The 20,325-nt window shown below is 43.7% G+C and overlaps 2 protein-coding genes across 5 annotated transcripts in view; one reads left to right on the top strand and one right to left on the bottom strand.

The window, feature by feature from the left end:
• LOC141020148 (ubiquitin carboxyl-terminal hydrolase 22-like) overlaps positions 1-10,734 on the top strand; it is a 28,053-nt gene extending 17,319 nt beyond the window's left edge. For all 3 annotated transcript variants that reach the window (XM_073495210.1, XM_073495212.1, XM_073495211.1), the window contains 9 exons: positions 598-764; positions 2,392-2,551; positions 3,022-3,127; positions 4,274-4,432; positions 5,849-5,975; positions 6,755-6,846; positions 7,260-7,322; positions 7,788-7,937; positions 8,668-10,734. In XM_073495210.1, the coding sequence (XP_073351311.1) occupies positions 598-764; positions 2,392-2,551; positions 3,022-3,127; positions 4,274-4,432; positions 5,849-5,975; positions 6,755-6,846; positions 7,260-7,322; positions 7,788-7,937; positions 8,668-8,710 (1,067 nt within the window). In that variant the 3' untranslated portion in view covers positions 8,711-10,734. The remainder of the gene's footprint in view (positions 1-597; positions 765-2,391; positions 2,552-3,021; positions 3,128-4,273; positions 4,433-5,848; positions 5,976-6,754; positions 6,847-7,259; positions 7,323-7,787; positions 7,938-8,667) is intronic.
• A 647-nt stretch (positions 10,735-11,381) lies between these two features.
• LOC141019085 (somatostatin receptor type 2-like) lies at positions 11,382-19,567 on the bottom strand. 2 transcript variants are annotated; one of them, XM_073493882.1, is made up of 3 exons: positions 19,497-19,544; positions 18,801-19,162; positions 11,382-17,131 (listed from the first exon to the last, which is right to left on the bottom strand). In XM_073493882.1, exon 3 carries the CDS (start codon positions 17,092-17,094, stop codon positions 15,985-15,987), a length of 1,110 nt encoding a protein of 369 aa, XP_073349983.1. In that variant the 5' UTR covers positions 17,095-17,131; positions 18,801-19,162; positions 19,497-19,544; the 3' UTR covers positions 11,382-15,984. The 2 variants fall into 2 exon arrangements, with proteins under 2 accessions (XP_073349983.1, XP_073349984.1); XM_073493883.1 differs by lacking the exon at positions 18,801-19,162 and having other exon boundaries at positions 19,497-19,567.
• Between the last annotated feature and the right edge of the window lie 758 nt (positions 19,568-20,325).

The following is a 20,325-nucleotide window of genomic DNA, read 5'->3' as shown; positions in this document are numbered from 1 at the left end:
ACAGTGGCAGTTGTCAAGATATAGTTGTATTTTATGGCGTAGAACAAAACGTGAAAGTCTCTTGAGCTCGTGTTAACCACAGACCTTATTTCAAGCTGAAAACTCATTTTAAAAACAGCCCAATATTTCACACGTGGGAGCAAGAAGTGCAAAAAAATGCCAAGTCGCCTCCAGGTCTCAGGACTCATTCCTGCAGCACTCTTCTGAGATGATCAGTTAAGCTGCCAGTTGTTTTTCTGATTAAAAGTTTGGCTTATAAGATGGGATATCCTAAAGATCAATGTGTTGTTTTTTAGATGCTTGTTTTGTCTGACCAATGAGCAAAACCCAAAGATGTCCAGTCTACTATCACATAAGACAAAGAAAAGGGGCAGAGTCTGTTTTGTTTGTTATTTTTACTCAATAAATACCTTGGAGTTCTGACTACCTAATCGGTTAGGCTCTCTGATTTTGTTAAGTCATTACATAAAACACAGATCATTCCCTTAGTGGTGATTCAAACTCCCTCCACTGCCTGCTCTATGAATCACAACACGTTTAATCCTCTTTTCCAGTGCTGTTCTCACTCCTTCTTTGTCTCTTCTTCTCGTCCCGCAGGTTTACGAGGGTTAATAAACCTGGGCAACACGTGTTTCATGAACTGTATCGTCCAGGCCCTCACACACACACCGCTGCTGCGAGACTTCTTTCTCTCCGACAGACACAAGTGCGAGATGCAATCAAACTCCTGTCTGGTGTGTGAGATGTCGCAGCTCTTTCAGGAGGTATGCTGCACAGGTCTGCATGTGTAAACTTGATACATAGGATGGTTTTAATCCCACAGAAAAGAAGAAAAGCTTATAATTAAAAATGAGCCAACAAACGGGCATATGATACAGAATGTTCTCTCGCAGCGTAAGCCGTCGCCGAACGCTGAGTCACTGTTGTCTGAGTCCAAAGAAGGGAGGCAGAGAGGAGGGAAAATCCTGCTTGAAAGGAATGTACAGAGCCATATACAAATGAATAAGCAGAACATAGTAATTATACCTTTTATTGAACCTGATCAGTCAACGTGAAAGATGTCGCAGAGCCATTTATAGCCTTTAAAACCCCGGCTCTTTGACACAGAAGTTTAGCATCCAGCATCTAACAAACTCATCGGCCTTGGATGTTATGTAATTTCTGCCTAGTCCGCTCCCACACTGCCTCGCTGTTTTTTTTTTTCTTTCTTACACCCTCTCACTTCCCAGTATATATGGGCCCACAGATGGCAAGTGGTGCTATAATGAGTTGAGTCATCACCCCCCCTCCACAACACGCAAGCACAGCCCTGCCCTGTCTCCGTTGGCTACATAACACATGAAGGAGATAATGGCTCACCTCTAACACCCAGGGAGGCAGACATTGATTGAGTATTCAGCTGTGTTTGAGACAAAAAAAAATTCAGTCAGTCATGCAGGAAAAATCATTAAACACTCCCCAGCACACACACACACACACAGTATCACTCTACCTCCACGCCTTGTCCCCGACTCTCTAATTTCATTCCCTACTTCCATCCCCTACCTCTGTTCCTTTTTTAACCCGCCTCCATATCGTCATCAAAAGCTGTCTTCTGACTCTGCTGACACACATACACTTACTCACACGTACGTACACACACACACACACACCTTTTTAGATATGAAGGTGAGAGGCGCAGCCCGCTTTGATCATCACTCTCCCTCCTCTCTCTCTTTCCTCCGTTCCCTACTCCTCATGTAGAGCCTTTCGTTTGTCAGCTACCTTCAAACTGCCGAAAAGGAGCGGAGTTTGTAAGGTTCAAGAGACGTCGGCGTGGCATGTTTTTCCCCCTCTCACAGCTCAATCAGATTTCACAGAGGAGTGCGGAGAATAAAGTGTGTGTATGCGACGGAGCCCCCGTCTGGCATTAATGAGCTCTGGGTGGAACTTCGTTGTAGGTGTTCGCACCCTACCGACAGCTCTGTTGCTTTCTTACCCGCATTTCCTGACCCTGACCGGGATTGTCACTCACTCGAAAATCCCCATGGCGACCAAAAGACTCTGCAGCACTTCACAGATGGATGTTTTTGCGGCAAACACTCCTATTCTCCGGCCACTATGTCTTCTCACCTCTCCTCTCTATGGACAGGCTGTCAATAGCGCTGACGCTGTTAGCTGATGTGGTAGAGTTAATTCATATCTAATGAAAGTTAAGAGTCAGAAAATCACCTCAGCAGAGACGGGACATTTGTGTTGTGGTTCAGCAATGAATTATAGATGACTGTGAGCAATGTGGCCATTAGATTGGCAAGAAGGTGATGAAGCATCGTGTACCCATTAACACGTGGAAAAATAGGCTAACCACCCTCTCCTCCTCTTCCTCGCCCATCCTTCTTTCCTCTCTCGCAGTTCTACTCGGGTCACCGTTCGCCTCACATTCCCTTCCGGCTGCTGCACCTGGTGTGGACTCATGCACGTCACCTCGCAGGCTACGAGCAGCAAGACGCCCACGAGTTCCTCATCGCAGCGTTGGATGTACTACACAGGCACTGCAAAGGGGACACCATCAGTAAGCTATATATGCAATCAAAATATCACCCCCAGTGTGTGCACCGCATTTAGAGTCAGAAAAATCTGCAAGTGCGAAGGGGTTATTCTAGATGTCTGATTATTTTCTGTCAAGTCTGAGTATGCCAGGAACTCTGCCAGAGCCAGACATGGAATTTTATACTTCAGATTTATAGAGCATGGTTCCTTACTGAAGGAGACTGACAATAGTGTGTACCAAAGGGACAGCAGGCGAGCAAGCAGCGTGAGGAATGTCAATAGGCGCCGCTGCAGTGCAATGACGGGCTGACCACAGACCCGCAGTGAGGCTTGTTTCGATTAGCTTTAGAGAATCCAGAGGCCTGTGAAGTGTCAGGGAAGCTCCGCTGCAGGGGGATGGTAAAGTGAGAAAGAGGACAGGCAGAGGTGCTAAAGAGGCTGTCGGTGTTATCTGTGCGTGTATTTATGCTCTCTGCTCTTTGCGGTCCGCAGGAGACGACAACGGGAAGAAGGCCAACAATCCAAACCACTGTAACTGCATCATTGACCAAATCTTCACTGGGGGCCTGCAATCAGATGTGACCTGTCAAGTTTGTCAGTAAGTTCGTGTGTCTGACTTTAGAAAGTGTAAAGAAAAAAAACGTTCCACCTGAGATGTGTGCTGCCCATTCATCACCACCTTTGCCCCTCCTCCCCCCTTTTCCTACATTTACCCATTCATCCGTCATCCCTGCATCCGCCTCTGTCCTCCGACGCTGTAGTCGCCTCTTTCACCGCTGGGGCTGATCGATGTGGACACCACCCATCCTCCCGGAGTGGCTGAACCACTGCTCGTGTCCTCTCCGCTGCTCTTATTTAAAGGCCTGGTCCCTGCAGAGCCGCTGTAAGGGGGGGGGGGTTGTCTAGACAGCGGCACAAGCCAAGCGTTGCCTGCCTGCCCCCTAGAGCTGTCCTGTCACATTAACACCAGCACGCTGCACTGAACTGCAAAGCACCTCTCCCAGACTAGCAGGCAAGCCCAGCTCAGCTCAGCTCAGCGCCATGATGCCTGCCTCCACAATGAAGAGAGAGAGGGATGCCGTCTTGTGTATCATTCTGCCATAAATTAAACCCCTTTGTAATCACTACAAATATCCTGTTGACTACTTATGGGTAAAGCCTCAAGCAACAGAAAATGCCCCCCCCAGGCTTTTTGAACAGCGGTGGTACCATATTGGTGCCATATTACTGCAGGGTTGCTCCCTCCAAACCATAATAGCCACCTGCTGATACCACTGGGTATTACAGCACCTGAACTGATCTAATCAACAGTGATGATGTGCAGCAGCCCCATCCCCTGTGCACATATATTTGTATGCATTCTACGCTAGAAGCCTGCATTTTGCCCAGGCTGCAGTCCATCATAGTCACAAGGCTCTAATAATACAAATTCCTTATGTAAAGCCAATTTTCTCTGATGTAACACTTCATTGAATTGCAAATGACCCTGGAAGAACAGTGTGGATATTATGCACATGCACGCACTCAATCTTGCAGCAGGCTTAAACAAAAGCATGATCAGAATCTACAGGGGCCGTGTGAGTTTAAGCTCATGTGTTGCCGTCGGTGTCATCATCCTTTCATCACGACCTGCGAGAAGTGACACAGAAAGCGTACACACAACCACGCGCAAGTTGTTAAACGTTTTAATCGGACGCCCTTCTCTCTCTCTGTCTGTATCTCTTTTTTTTTTTTTTTTGTCTAGTGGGGTTTCCACGACGATAGATCCATTCTGGGACATCAGTCTGGACCTTCCTGGCTCATCGACGCCTTTCTGGCCCCTCAGTCCTGGAGGGGATGGCAGCACAGTGAACGGAGAGAGCCACCTGTCAGGGTCCACCACGCTCACAGACTGCCTACGCAGGTACAGCTTCGGTCTCGACTGACACCGATCGGTTGTTTGTCTTCTGCCTGTCTGGTTTCTTTTTGTTTTGTTGTTGTTTTTTTTTTTTTTTTTTTTTATCTAAACCAACCAAACTAAACTCCAAATAATCTAGATTGTAAAAGATTTAATGGTGCACAGTAATACTCATAGTGTTCCAACTTTGTTGGGTTAAAAATAAATTGCATTCAAAACATTTGGAACTCTCCAAATTCATGTGTATCAATAATCTCCACTAGTAGTCAAATACATTTCATTCATTCCTCCACTTGTTCGAGGGCTCACATGTTGCCTCTGCTCAGGCACAACAACCCTGTTATCTCCAGATTTTGTCTTCAGCAGGTGTGACCTCTCACGTCTCCTCTGCCGCCTCTTCATTCTTGCAATTTCTTTTCCCTTTCCTCCTTATCTTATTTCATTCCCTCCCCTCTCCACCTAATTCCCTTTCCCCCGTGCCCTCACTCTCTACCTCTCGCATTCGTCTCATCCTCCCCCTCTCTTTCTCTCGCCTCCTCTCCTTCTGACTTTTTTTTTTTTTTACTGCAGCTCCTCACACACCCCTAGTTGCTGCAGCAAGTCTCTTAAAGGTACAGAACTGGTTGGTGCTGTTGCCGTGGTAATAGAGGTGTTGGCAATACCAGCAGGGCTCTGGGTTGGGTGGGCTGATGTACAGAGTGGCTGCACCAAAACTCTGCAGGCAGACATCATGCACAAGCCCTCATATATCTTCTGTTTAAAGGCTAATTCTGGTATTTTTAAACTTTGGCCCTATTGTAACATGTTTTGGGTTGTTGGTCACTAAAAGTTTTAGATTTGGTCCAAAAGATCGCCCTCAGCAGGCAGCAGTGTAACGGGGCTGCAGCGGTTGTAATTGTAATCCTTTGGGGCAGCCTTGTTTGTCAGAGTCTGTGTCTGACAACATTATGGAAGCAATCCCTATAGAGGAGGAGCTTTGTGTTCAAGAGTAAGATCCTTTTTATTCAACCAGAATCAGCTATTTGCTATCCTCAAAGCCACCAGACTCCATTGGCAAAAACAAGCACTTTGACAGGCGGAGTTGGCCTCAAAGATCACACTGCATCCATTGCAGCCCATTTCACGATTGCTGGCTGAGCTCATCTACTGAACAAATTCCCAAACTTTTTGTATCTATTAGTCATTTAAACACCAAAATATGTTAGCCTCCGTGTTCAAAAATACCAGAATTACCCCTCAACTTGATACCACAGTCGGCTATATGACTAGAACACTGTGCAAAAGGCGAGATCAAGAAAATCTAAACCAAAATAGTCCTCTTCCTCTCTTTCCCAGTTTTCACTTCCTGGTTGCTCACATGTCCTCTGCTGTCACTCACCCACCCTCTCATCTCCTCTTTTATTTCCATCCCTCTTGCTGCAGGTTTACCCGGCCTGAGCATCTAGGAAGCAGTGCCAAAATCAAGTGCGGCGGTTGCCATAGTTACCAGGAGTCCACCAAACAGCTGACAATGAAGAAGCTCCCCATCGTAGCATGTTTCCATCTCAAAGTGAGTCAGCCAGCGACGACGGTCGCTGCCAATTATCACTTGTTTGGTTATCTGTCGGCTGCCTGACTTGTCCATTCTTTAAGGTTACATCGAGTTTTTATCATTCACACGTCTAATTTTGTCATTACTCCTGGACAGAAGCTGCACTTGTGTCTTGTAAATAGGGCTGTGGGATGTGGCTTTAATTGTTTATTTTTTAAATATATTTAATGTTGATATAGGTATTGCACTACATAGATTTATTTATATGCCGTTTTATGTTTGATCCATTTCAGCCTGTGTATACGCAGCATTCTATCCGACAGAGACAAAGTTCAGATTTTGCAGTGGCGCGTGCGTGGGTGTGTTCATAATTCGATTCAGTTGTTGGTGCATTACCTCCTACTGTATAGCCCCTTTCACACAGCGTCCCGGGACACTTCAGATTTTAATGACTCGTACAGTTTTCCACTGTCCATGTTTTATTTATCATCACAGTATCGAAGGCCCCATAATGTATTTATGATATTCATAGGAACAGGCTGCAAAGAAGATTGTCTTAGATCAATCCGGGCCTGTTATCTTGTTATGAATGCTAAAATTTGTCACAGCCAGGGTGGAAAACATGCATTTTCACTTTTCACTGGCTGTGTTTAATTTTCTATATTGTATTAATGACGCCTGTTATTTCTAAATGTGTCCTCTCCCTTCCCCCACTCCCTCTCTCTCTCTCTCTCTCCATTTTTATGCCCCTTCCCCCCCTCTCTCCTCTCTCATCCTCCCTCTCTGGCCATCCCCAGCGGTTTGAGCACTCTGCTAAACTGCGGAGGAAGATCACTACATATGTTTCCTTCCCTCTAGAGTTGGACATGACCCCATTCATGGCATCCAGGTAAGCCTCCGCCCAGCAGCTCCTTTGCTTCTGTCCCATGTAGTGGGTCTTGTCTTGCCAGTGTAACATCCAGATGAAATGAACAGATTGTCTAAAAACCTGTAGCAGCTTATTTGTTACATTTCAATGTTTGCATATGTGCACACTGTAAGCTGCACTACTCGCACTGCAATTACACTACACAGAAACATATAAAAAATATATACTAGTGTCAGTAGAGCATGCAGCAGCAGTCTTGCCCCACCCCTGGCTGTAGCATCCATTCAACTCTGTTCAGAGACAGAAAGATCATTAAGAGGTACAGGCAGGCGAGATATCATATTTCATAGATAGGATAATTCTGCCACCTAGTGGACGTTTGTGGCAGTGTAGCATGTTTACACATCTTGTTGTTTTCTTTCCGTTCCCTGCAGTAAAGAGAGCAGAATGAACGGGCAGTATCAACAGACGGTTGATGTATTAAACAACGACAATAAGTGAGTATGTTTGGAAAACACGTATCACAGCAAACTGATTTTGTTTCTTAACACCCTGTCGCTTCACAGCAGCACTGACATCATAGCAGAAATTTCCAATCCTGCACAGCAGCACATGCTAATGGCCTGAAGCATCCGGCTGTGACTTCCCCAAATGAAATCAATTTGAAGCCTATTAAAAGCTGCTTAGTTTTCTCCAACCATGACGGGTACAATGGCTTTCATTTTCCAGGACATTTATTGGAAATTTACTGTCTTAATACCATTGACAGGTTGCTTGTCGTGGAGACAATGGTTTGCACGCAAGGTGCTCCTTGATGAGGCCTTGAATACACAAAAAAAGACCTCAAACAGCAACAGTTGGGGGTTTAAGGCACCCATGTATGAGGAGTATAATGCGGCTTTACGAGGTTAGAGGGAATTCAGAGGAGAAAAACTCACTTCTCTTTTGTCTTTTATTTCCAGGTATTCCTTGTTTGCGGTGGTGAACCACCAAGGCACATTAGAGAGTGGCCACTACACCAGCTTCATCCGCCAGCACAAAGACCAGTGGTTCAAATGTGATGACGCCATAATCACCAAGGCCAGCATTAAGGATGTACTCGATAGTGAAGGGTAAGAATGCAAGCGAGACGTTGGCAGTGCTACAAAAATGTTACACAGTCTGCATCTTGAACGGGTCCGCGACCCCTTTAAACCAAACTAAATGGTATTTTACCATCTTGACGACAAACTGTAACCTTTTGGACTTGCAACATTATCTTTCAAATTGATAAACATACGTGTAATTCATGGCACAATTCAAACTGGATCAAAAATGTACTTGTCTCTCGCCATTGGGAAAAAAAGGTCCCATGAGCCTGGACTTCTGGACGCCTCTCTGTCAGTGATAGGCTACCCATGATTCCTCCTGCAGTTATATGAGCAAGCTTACCTCATTAGCCTATGCTTAATCACTGTGCGGCACCTATTCATAACTTGCGAACTACATATAATGGAAATATATTGGCCAGTTAGCTGTATTATTATTATCCCAAGTGTTTGGACGATGGACCACTTGAGACGGTGTAGAGGCTAACGCGCCGAACATTAACCTACAGCTACCTAAGCTCCAGCTGCTGCTACTGATGAGCGCAAACAATAGAAGACCTGAAAATATTCAGATAATTTTCTCAAGTTTAATTTATCTTGCACACACTGAACGTTGTTTTAGGCCCAGTTTAATATAAAGCACTGTTTTATACAAAATATGTAGTAGGAGGGTCTCTGCTCAGTCTTTCTATCAACTGAAGGGTGCTTGGCCTGAAAAACACTGAATCTTTCTTTTTCTCTGCCCTCTCCTCAGGTATCTCTTATTCTACCATAAACAGTTCCTCGAGTACGAGTAGTCTTTGTGACCACTGACCACGGAGAACCACTGCTTCTAAATGCGAGAGTCAAGGGACTTGGGGACAGGATGAAACACAAACACACAAACCTACCTGAAACTCTTTGACTTAACCAGTCTGCTCCTCCGGCTCTGGAGGAACAAAAATAAAAAAGACGTGTGAAATCATGCAACCTTTTCAAAAGAGAGAGAGAGAGAGAAAGAGAGAAAAAACAAGCACTGAGCTACTTCTTGGCATCTACTTGACTAAACCGAATGAAGAGGAGAGGAGGAGGAGGAGGAGGAGGGAGGAGGAAGAGTCGGGCGTCGTCAGTTCCAGGCTTGGGCGGAGAGAAGAGGCCCCCCCACACCCCCCTCGCTCTCTCTCTCTCCACCCCTTCCCCCTTCCTGCTGCAGGGCCAGAGTCTGAGTAACCGACTGTCATGTCGATTGGGCACATCTGGATTTTTTTCTTACAGTATTCTGACCCCCACTCCCCCCTCCTTCCCTCCCCCACCACCACCACACACACCCTCCATCTCTCTCCCATGGTGCTCTCGTTTCAACTGACCAAGCATTTAACTTAGTCATGGCGGAAGACAAGTTGTCATATGCATAAACGGGACTGAACGCAAAAAAAAAACAAAAAACGAATAGAATCAACGTATTATGAACTTTGCAAGAACATTTTTAAAGGTATGGTTATGATTCTTATCATTTGTGACTTTAGTTATGAAATACTGTATGAATCTAGTATACATCTATTTTTTAAGAGCAAAGAAACACATGGGAGAACTCAGAGACGCTGCCTTTGCCAGTGGCTGGGGAAGCGCTGCCATGGAAACTAAAGCAGATTTGGACCTGAGTGTGCTCATGTTCCATTATTTACTGTGTTGATTGTTTTATTTTTAAGTCTGGTTGAGGGCAGGGAATATCTATTTTTTTTAGCAACTCATTGAATTTTTGAGTTTTTTGTTTACTGTGTCTTTATTTTTTTAAGTTTTCAGTACAGTCATATGTCCCCTCGCTGTCCTGGTACTGGAAATGTTTTTTGGACGTATTATACTTTCATTCTTGTGGAATTGTTGGTATAATGATGGTGATGATTAAATTGGCTCACCTTTTTTGCTGTTTATGAATTGTATGTTGAATGTGAGCTTTGGGTTTCTGAAGAGAACACTCGATAACTCCAGATGAGGGTCCTTATAATATGCGAGAATTGCTGTGGTCTCTTCCTCAGCGAACACCTCGAATGCTCTGTGCAAAAAAAAAAAAAAGAAGAAGAAGAAAAAAAGCCCGTTTAACAACACTGCATGCGACTGGGCTCTCATGATCTTCTAATTTGTGAAAATTGCCCTCAGTAATGCCTCAAGGCCAGCTGCCCATCATGATTTTTGTTCTGTAGTTTGGGGCTGGACAGACGATCATGCCAGATATATAGAGGTTGAAACACATTGCACGTTATATGGGCACTGTGCGACCACAGGCTGGCTCTGAATCCATCAGTGTTAATCTTCTCCATGGCAACTGTGTGGCTGGTGTAGACCGGTGTGGTGCGTCTTGCCTCTGCAGTGCAGTAAACCCAGTGCTCTATTCAATCAGTATGCTGTCAAGTCAAGACTTTAGAAAATGCACATACACATCAGGGTGTTGTGGTCTGTTTTGTTTGAATATCACTGATTGTGTATGTATTAAAAAATAAAAAAAATATTCACTCATGTAAAAGATGAGGGCTCTAACCTATCACAAAGTTAACGCCACATAAAAACCACAACCCCTGGTTGTTTAGCTGCTCTGTAATTAAATAAAACAAACATGCATATCCTTTGGTCTGCTGCAGAACCTCAGCTCGAAGGCAACGGTGGGTTTCTGAACAGTGAAATCAAAGACTTGTAAAAAAAGAAAAAAAAATGGTCGCACTATGGTTTTGATGTATCATGGAGCAGTTCAGGCCACCCAAGGACATTCAGGGACGCAGCTGAAACGAAAAGGAAGAGGAGAGCTTCATTATCCGTTTCAGTGATTAAACTCGGAACAAAACTGGAATGTGTATTCGGTGTCTTTTGTCTCATTCCTCCATTCACATTTCCCTCCGTCGATACATTTGTAGTGACCCACACCAACTCCATGAGTGGTGTAGTAAGTTCTCTCTTTGTTACTGGCAGAACAGGAAAGAACTCCCAAAAGACACAGGAGCTTTTATTTGAAAAGAGTTGAAAGGCTGAATTCGGTGAAACACATATAGAACAGCTTGATCACCTTTCTTCTAAAGCAGCTGTGTGTCTGGCCTTGTGGAAGCTTTTAGTCATGCATTGAATAGTGGCGCCACTCTGTGGTCAGACCGAGAAGCTCAGCTGAGGTCTGAAAATCAATTCTGCATTCGGGACAGTGCTGTGCAGGTATGTGAACACATTCCAGAGTCAAAACACCTGAAGGAAAGGAATTCAAGGAACCTCAATGAGAAGATGAACACGGTAATCATATCTGTGTTGTAACATGCTGCACATTTCTACAGTGGCAGCCTAAAAGATTGCATGTGACAAGCGTATAATCCAAACTTTAATTAAATGTAAACATATTTTACCATTGATCTAAAAAAGTAATTAAGCTTTTTTAAAAAAGAAAGAAAGCATTGTTTCTTCTTACTGAGGGCATTCCACAATGTTGCGCAAAAAGACAAAAAATGCTGCATGTCATGTTTTACTTACTTTATTTAACTTCAGCACAAGTATACACAGCCTTCGTTTGCTCCATATTAGTATCAACAGTATCGGTGTTTCAGTAAAATCGAACCGCGCAGAGACTAGAAGAACATACATGATGCAAACTTCCTACAGGAATAGTAAAACCAATACTGGGGTTTCCAAAGACAAAGAGCATTTGAGTAATATACAAATAAGGCTCATCATAAAAACCACACCAAACTACCAAAACACCGATGGAACAAAAGTAGAAAATCGGCAGTATAGTCCACAGGAATGCAGCTGTTAAAAAAAAAAAAGAAAGACTACAAGCATTGTTGTATGAAAAGTCTTTGCCAGTAACAGAACTACAACAACGACAGCTGGGTGATATTGTACAACGTATGCATGTCCAGTCGAGGTTAAAGGCACACTATGCAGGATTTGTCAAACAAACCAGTTGCGGCAAGCGATTCTGGAGAAAGAGAGAGTTGATTGCTGAGTCTTGTTTCCAAGTCTTCAAATACTCGCTTGGATTAGGCGAGACACCGACCCAAGGCGTTTAATCTCAAATCTTTTAATTTAATTACATTTTTTATCTCATGAGGTCAAAAAAGTGCATCACTCCGGGAGAGGATTAGGGCCACTGTAAAAAAAAAAAGTGTTTTGACTTTTTTTCTTCTCAGAATTCTGACAAAAAAAGGCCAAACTTTTTTTTAATTTTATTTTTTACAGTGGCCCTCATCCTCTTACGTACATTTATAGAAACAGAGGACAATACAAGACAACACTTCAGAGGAATAAAATGCAAAGATAACCCAAAAAACAGACAATAACAGCGAGAAAAAGTAGTCGGTTTAAACAATCCTGTCAATATTAATGGAGTACATTACAAGGCCTTAGTTATATTAGTACTCATATCTATCAACACACACTTAAAATAACACTTGTCTACACACATGTGCTGTACCTTGTACATATAGATGTATTCACACTCCCATACATTAAGCATTGTTATTCGATGACACAAGAATGAGACAATCAACTCTCCTTCTCCAGAATCTCTGACGCCCAATAACATTCTGAACACAGTCGATTACTAAGAAAAAAATATATAGCTATAATTTATTTTAGGGAAATCTTGCATAGTATACCTTTAACAAACAGTAAACAGTGACGTCGTGTTCTCTAATATCTGCTCTGATGATGCAGTGAGCAGGGTGTTACATTTTGTTCCGCACACCAACACAAACTATACATCTTAACCAGCTTTGACGTTAACTGAGGTGTTTGGTTTCACAGCTCGGCGGTGGACGGTGGTCTGAGTGCTTCGGCCATCTGAGCAACGTCTACATTCATAATTCATGTCCAGAGTCATCTCTCTGTTATTATTATGCTAATTAATGTAACCATGGGACCAATGCTCTTGGTCACTGTTGCTATGGAAATATAGTACACCCGAGGTGTGCCGTGTCTCTCGTTACAGTCCAGGTAAGAAACTCTGCAGAGACAGAGATTAGACGTGGAATTTGATTAGTCACAAAGTGTGTGTGTGTGTGTGTGTGTGTGTGTGTGTGTGTGTGTGTGTGTGTGTGTGTGTGTATGTGTGTGTGTATGATGCAGACACATGAAGAAGTTATATGCACATAATCGAACATGCTTAGTGTTAAATACATATGTTTAAATATCAATATCAACATATTTTACCTCATATTTCTGCTGGAGGACACACACACTGGGATTCTTTGCACATTAATCACAATCAATCACTGGCTTTGGTGTGTATGAGGGAACCCGCACACCTATGGTAAAGGTTGATTGAGTCATATAGCAACAGACAAAGAGTCGCAGGATGAACCGTGGACTCCTGGAGCAGCACGGTGGTGATGATAAAGGAACACCAGAGCCTCTCAAGGATAAGTGTTCTAGCCCTTCACAAATCCACGTCTCTCAGATACCCAGAGACAGAAAACAACACTCGAAAATGTGGCCTCTCAAAACCATAAGAGGAGGATGGGTCGGCCATCGGCATACAAAGTGTTTACAAGTAGCTCGCAAAGGGAGGCAGCATGAGACAAGCAGAGCCCCTCGTATTGAGTCATTGAGAAACAGACGGGGAAACAAAAAGACACAAGAGGCAGGTCGCAAATTGTGTTTTCTGTAATATAACACAGCAAAATAGGCGGAAAATACGAGTACTTATCCAGGACAATGAGCCGTTTGCTAGTGATGGGCAAAACTACCTGATCCAATACCAGGCGGGTACCATCGATACCAATACCATTCTGTTACTCAGCACAAAAGCTGAAAGGAACAGTTCATCCACAAAATGGAATTTCAGCCATTATCTGCTCACCCTCATGCCGATGGAAATGTCTGCTGAAGTTTCGTAGTCCGCAAATCATTTCTGGAGCTTCACAGCAAAACAGCGTTCTCCCAAACAACTGAAATAGATGGGGACTTGTTTTAAAACGGCTTAAAAAAACATACAATGGCTCCATGCAACTAATCTGGAAGCCCTGAGAGCCCAAATTAATTAAAGTGGAAATTATCACTGTATAGCTGCTAAGCTAAAAGTGTGAGCGTACACCCCATATGAGTGCACAAGCTCGACCACACTTCGAGGGTGTACATAAAGTTCTTTTTATTTATTTATTCTTTACATTTAAAACAAGCCCCCATCTACTTCAGTTGTTTAGGAGAATGTTGTAACGCTATTTTGCTGCGAAGCTCCAGAAATGTTTTGTTGACTACAAAACTTCACCCGACTTTCCATCGGCACAAGGACGAGTAGCTCATGACAGAATTTTCAATTTTGGGTGACCTTATCCTTTTAACAAGATGGCATGCTGTAGTTTTAAGAATGCTTGGAACGCCCGTTGTTTGAACAGCAACACACAAGCTGAAGTCTAGATGGACGAAAATCAATGCCAGTGTCAGTAATAAATGTCGGCAATAGCTCCAGTCCCTCTCTGTACCTTGATAATACCTGCTAGTGCCAAAGGACTAGTAGCACCTTTATTCTCCTCTTTAGACCACCACAGCACAACATAATCATATTTTGTGTTGTGATTCAATCTCAGATGCTTAACAAAGTTTGCGGTGTTACCACAGTACCTCACAGTCCTCCAACACACATCACATACAGCGTCTGAAAAGTGAAAAAAGCTCCACATATGACGTGTTTGCAGTCGGCCATCGTCGATGTCAACTCCCGCTGTAGTTCACGATACTATGACAGGCGGAAGGACAAAGTAGTTCCTATCATTCAGAATGGATGAAAGCATTGAAACTTTCTCCTATGTATCTGTTAATGATAAAATACACGTTCACCCCAAATTACAGAGTTTAGATATTGATCTTTGCGAGAACACAAACCTTTGTGATCATAAGTATCCTTATATCCGTATCGATCCACATACCAACTGCTCCTTGTAACTCAGGGAAACAGTGGCCAGTCTCCAAGACAGGCGGACAGGAAATAAGAGTAGAATAATCATTTGCGAAAAACATGAAGCCAAGTCACTACCCAGCATTCATATTGAATAATTTAGCATCACACAGTCATAAAAAGCAGTTACTCTCGCAACTGCGAACAATGACATCAACATTATTACATGTTATACATAAATAATGGTCCCCAGCTGAAGTTCAGTCCAGTACAAACAGGCATATACAGTGACATTACTTTATATATCACACTATACAACATTGTAGAAGAGTTTCTATACATCTTAGCAGCACTTTGGTTACGGGCTGGCTCTGTAATATCAACCAAACCAGTTCTATTAATGTGGTATAAATTATGCATTTAGCTATAACGAAGCAGCGAGTGACAAAGTACGAACACCGTTACTCATATTTATGTTGCACTCCTGTCACGAGTCAAAATTAGCCACACGTTAAATCAAATTGTTGTACAATAGAACACAAGAAACAGCGGTACATTCATTACTTTCTGTGTGGAAAAGCAATCAGCACTTGAAGCATCAGTTTCGAACCTAAATGACACGAAACATAAACTTTTCTCACAGTCTCTTTGACCCGTTTTCTGTACAGTTATCTACAGTCACATCGCGCTCCAGAGGAAATGACTTGGAACAGAAATAGCAGAACGATCAGGTTGCCAGTTTTAATAACAGTTTCTCATGTAACAGCTTACGAGCACACTGTTGTTGTTATTTTTACACAATAGGAGACTATGGAAACTTGGCACAGGCCCTCTGCTGTAAACTATGTATATAATCCTGGGTCTCCAGGGAAAACTCATGTCACCCGGGGGACCGTTTGCGAGTGGGTGTTCGTGTCCCTTCCACCTTACCTCAGAGTCAATACGCTGAACAAACAGTCGAACTGATTTCCTTTTCATTTACAGCAAAAAGCAAACAGCTGCAGGAACTTCTGGTTATGTTACACTGGATTTGTTTACAGCCAACAGTGTGCTGAAGACAGATAGAGGAACAGTGCAGTCTGACATGTTTTTATATTACATTTCCGTCCTCCTTAATCTGTGAACTCTGTTTAATATTTAATCATGCCCTCTCTCTGATGTGACCTGTTGATAAGAGCTGGCTGTTATTAGTTTCACACATGGCTGAGGCCTTTCTCCATCCTCTCAGATGCTGGTCTGCAGGTCGCCATTCAGCAGAGTACTTTGGGTCTCCGTGGGGTCGTTCATCATGCGGGACTTGTCCTGCCGGCTATCGCTGCGGTCAGCCTCATCCAGCCCACCCACCTTCTTCAGACACAGAACATTCTGAAAACTCTTCTTGAAGTTCTCCGACAGGAAGGCGTACAGGATGGGATTGGCGCAGCTGTTGGCGTATCCCAGAACCACCACGAAAGCAAAGGTGCTCCTCAGGATGGGAGTGGTGCTGATGGTTCCCGTCACCGAGGTGACGTTGAAGACGTAGAAAGGCAGCCAGCAGAAGACGAACACGGCCACCACGATGGACACCATCCGCGTCACCTTCCTTTCTGAGCGCTTCCTCCTGGAGCCTACACGGATGCCTGAGGACTTCACCTTAATGATGATGAAAAGGTAGCACAGGCAGATGACCATGAGGGGCAGGAAGAAGCCCAGGACGAAGGTGTAGAACATGAATGCTGTGTAGTAGGTCTCCTCTGGCTTAGGCCACACGATGGTGCAGTAGGGGCCGTCCGGCATCGTGATGATACCGCTGTATATCACGATGGGAAGGTTAACCATCAGTGACACCCCCCACACTGCGATGTTAATAGTCTTAGCCATGCGTGGCTTGCGCCACTTAGTGGACTTGATGGGATGCACCACAGCCAGATAGCGGTCGATGCTCATGACCATCAGGCAGAAGATGGACGTGAACTGGTTCAGGGAGTCGACGGTCATCACCACCCTGCAGAGCACAGGACCGAACGGCCAGTGGACCAGCGCCAGCTGGATGGCGATGAACGGCAGGCCTAGCATGAAGAGCACATCAGCCACCGCCAGGTTGAGGATATAGATGTTGGTCACCGTCTTCATCTTGGCGTAGCGCAGGATGACGTAGATGACGAGGGCGTTCCCGCAGAGCCCAACAGTGCAAACCAGGAAGTACATGCAGGTGATGACCACCGTGCTGGTTTTGTCGAGCCTGTGGTCGGTGATGTTCACCGGGAGATCGGACTCGTTGCCCTGCACGAAGCTGTCGTACATGAGGTGCTCCGACAGGTTTGGAGGGGACGACGGGAAGATCCAGGAGTCCATGATACCTCGCTGTCTCACGTGGATTATGGCATCTCACCTACACACATAAAAACGTATGTCAGTAACAGTGTTAAATACATTCTTATTATAAACGATTTAGCGGTTACAGTGTGGTTAACACGGGTTAAAAAGCCATCCCACTTGATATTGATTTTGAGATTGAAGTGAGATCCATAGTCGTCATCTTCATCAGATATTGAATGTGATTAGACCACTTGCTGACGGATGTTGAACCTTTTGAACTGAACGTGAAGAAACACCTTTCATGTGGCATTTTTTTCATCGCAGAGACACAATACAACAATATATTTGACATCATAAATCCATGTTATCAGAACAAAATCTTTTCTTCTCAGCACTTATTACAGCTTGTATACTTGTGTCCTCGGGCTCATTTCCAGCGGTGCTTATAGATTTTAAAGATTTAGCATCTGAAGCCACTTTCTTGAAGATGGACCTGATTGATAGCATGTGTGTAAAGGTGCACCCCAGGGTCTTTAGGTATCTGAGGAAGTGTGTTTACTTGGTCAGGCACTGCCACCAAGGGAAATCACTCTACACACCCTGCAGTTCATAAGCCCTCCCTGGGGGACAACGCTCGCCCTTCACATGATCAGCTGAGACGGAACGGATCCACTGAATCCGCTGCTGACACAATTTTGCAATTTATTAGGGGGTGGGCATGGATGTAAATTAGTCCCAGGCTAAGTAATTGAATGAGGGGAATCACTGAGCTGCCAATAGCCTTGATACGGCCAGATTGAAGTGCCTCTCACTGGCAACGCACAGAAGGCAAACATGGTTTGACGACTTCGTTTGGTGCCAATAACATAAGAGGTTTTATGATGCCAGTTTGTCATTTTCACCATGGCAGCAGGACGGGAGGGTGGTGGACACTGCTGCGAGGCTTGCTTTCGGGTAAACCAAATGTTTGAGCTCAGGGGAAAACAGAGCACGTCTGTCCATGAATGTGCATCGTGTGAGTCAGGTCAAAGGACAGTTTGTGTGTTTGTGTGCATGAGATAAACATAGGATTATTGATTATTCTTGGAGAAACAGACCCCGTTGAAGCACTCGGTAAAAGGGATTTATCACGAGATCAGTGTTAGTTATCAGATGTTCCTCTGTGAACGTTAACTCTGCATTTCAGGCATTGTGCATGCTGTGCAACAGGTATTCTTTGTATTAAGAACAGCCCAGAGCCAGCACAGTCAGAAGAAAGTGAGAACCACAAGAAAAAGATGCAGTAATACTATTCCTATCAAGAGGCTATTTTGAGTTCTCAGTTTGCTCATGTGGTGTTTTACTTCTTCACTACTCAAGGTCGTTAATTCACCTCTAACTTTAGCTTTTAGCTGTTCAGAGGAGGGTAGGAGGTGGATTCTCATCTGAATCAATTATAACATACTCAGGGTCAAGCATGCAGCTTGTGGGATTTAAAAGTGAATTCGAGTCAGGAATTGAATTTACAGTGTTGGCAAACTCTGCCAGCTGAGGCACATGCAAGAAAAATATTGTTTTAACCAGTTAACATGAAAAATGACACAACTGTACAGAGAATATTGGAATGGATGCATAAAAAATGTCAATTTAACATTTGGCAAACGTGTTCAACTTTATTATTATTATTAATAATAATATTATTATAAGATTCACCTTATTTTCGTGCAGTCATTCACTTTAAGTCTACAAAAGTCTCATCTTACCTGCAACTGGATCTAATCTCACTATTTCCAAAATGCGCCACTCCTGCACGCATCAAAGTATTTCAGTCTTTATGGCGAATTCATCTTCAAAATCTTCCTCAAGTTTCTCTCACCGCCATCGAAGTGGGAAAAAAAGAAAAAAAAAGAAGAAATTCTGCATTGTGGATTTCCCTGTTGAATAATCCCATAATGTTGCCTGCGCACCGCGCGAGGAGAGAAGGACTCCGACGCGCTCGCGGTGTGATGCGCGCAGTGACTGTCGGAGATGTTGAAGGCCGCACATGAGCAGCCGCCGAGGAGGTGCTGAGGAAAGTCACCTCTCAACGAAAGAGAGGCTGTTTCTGTGGACTACACACCCAGACCTGCGTGCAGACGGCACCGAGTTAAAAAAAAAAAAAAAAGAGCGCACGTTACTAATGGCATATTAAAGAGATAAAGTGAAAGGCGCACACGGCACACACGTTGATATGCTGAAAATTAAGACTTTAAGAAATCCATTTAAACTAAAAGCCATTAACAATGTGAAAACACAGCAGGCTGTTTGGGAACATCTGGATCAAGGTGCAATTTAACTTTTCTTTTGCAATAACGCAGCCACAATGACAACTCCGTGTTTTGGCTGAATAGTAGCTGATTAAAATGTTTTGTAAGTGAATGAATCAAACATCAAAACAATGACAAATCAATCAAACGTACCAGAGTAACGTTTTTACGCAGCCTCCAGGTCCATTCATCAGAGTTACACAGATGAAATCCCACTTCTGAACCAACTATCACATGTGTTTACTCATTATGTAACGTTTCCACAGTTGTGAAACTTCTGGGGTAAATTCCAAAGTTTGAAGTTGCACCCTGACCCAGGACAGTCACACCAGAGGGTGTCACGATGTCACTGAATACATAAAAAGCAAGCACTCTGATTGTATGCTGTGGAAACTCCTCACACTCTATCTGTGCACATAGTGTTTTCAATTCATCAGTAAGATTACAGTATTACTGACACAAAATCCCCAGGGGGCCCCTCCAACCGCCTTTCATCACCATTATGTCATAAATAATCTGACACCGACGAGAAATGAACAAAATCCAAACTTTTTTTTATTTCCAGTGTTCACATTCGTAGAATTCTTGAATGTAAATAACATGAAAAAACAGAACAATCAAAACTTAAATGAATAACTAAACAACTTCAGTATTGTCAGATTGTAAATAACCCTTATTTTAAGGCAAGTGATTTCATGAATAAAATTTATTTCTCAGGGACAGTGTTAATGAAAGGTAAATATGCCAGAATTAGCCGAGGGCAAAGTTGGCAAGTGAACCTGAACATCAGCACATAAGGTGTAAAACAAGGGAGTTTCTAGTTGTCAGTGCAAAATGTGCCGATATGAGCGGACATCGAGGACCCCTTTCCACAAACATTTGCCTGTTTTGCCTCTCCTGATGTTGCACCTCTGACTAGAGACCATCTTCGATAGGATCACAGCAGTCATGACTCCCGTCAACACGTTGCCGTTCCGACCCG

This window comes from Pagrus major, chromosome 23 (genome assembly GCF_040436345.1).
Source record: "Pagrus major chromosome 23, Pma_NU_1.0".
In the NCBI taxonomy this organism is placed as follows: domain Eukaryota; kingdom Metazoa; phylum Chordata; class Actinopteri; order Spariformes; family Sparidae; genus Pagrus; species Pagrus major.
Note: the sequence above shows the minus strand (reverse complement) of the source record. Positions and strands in the feature narration are given on the sequence as shown.

Excerpts from the sequence above, each read along its gene's own strand:
- LOC141019085 (XM_073493883.1), bottom strand. The coding sequence starts at position 17,094 with ATGGACTCCTGGATCTTCCCGTCGTCCCCTCCAAACCTGTCGGAGCAC.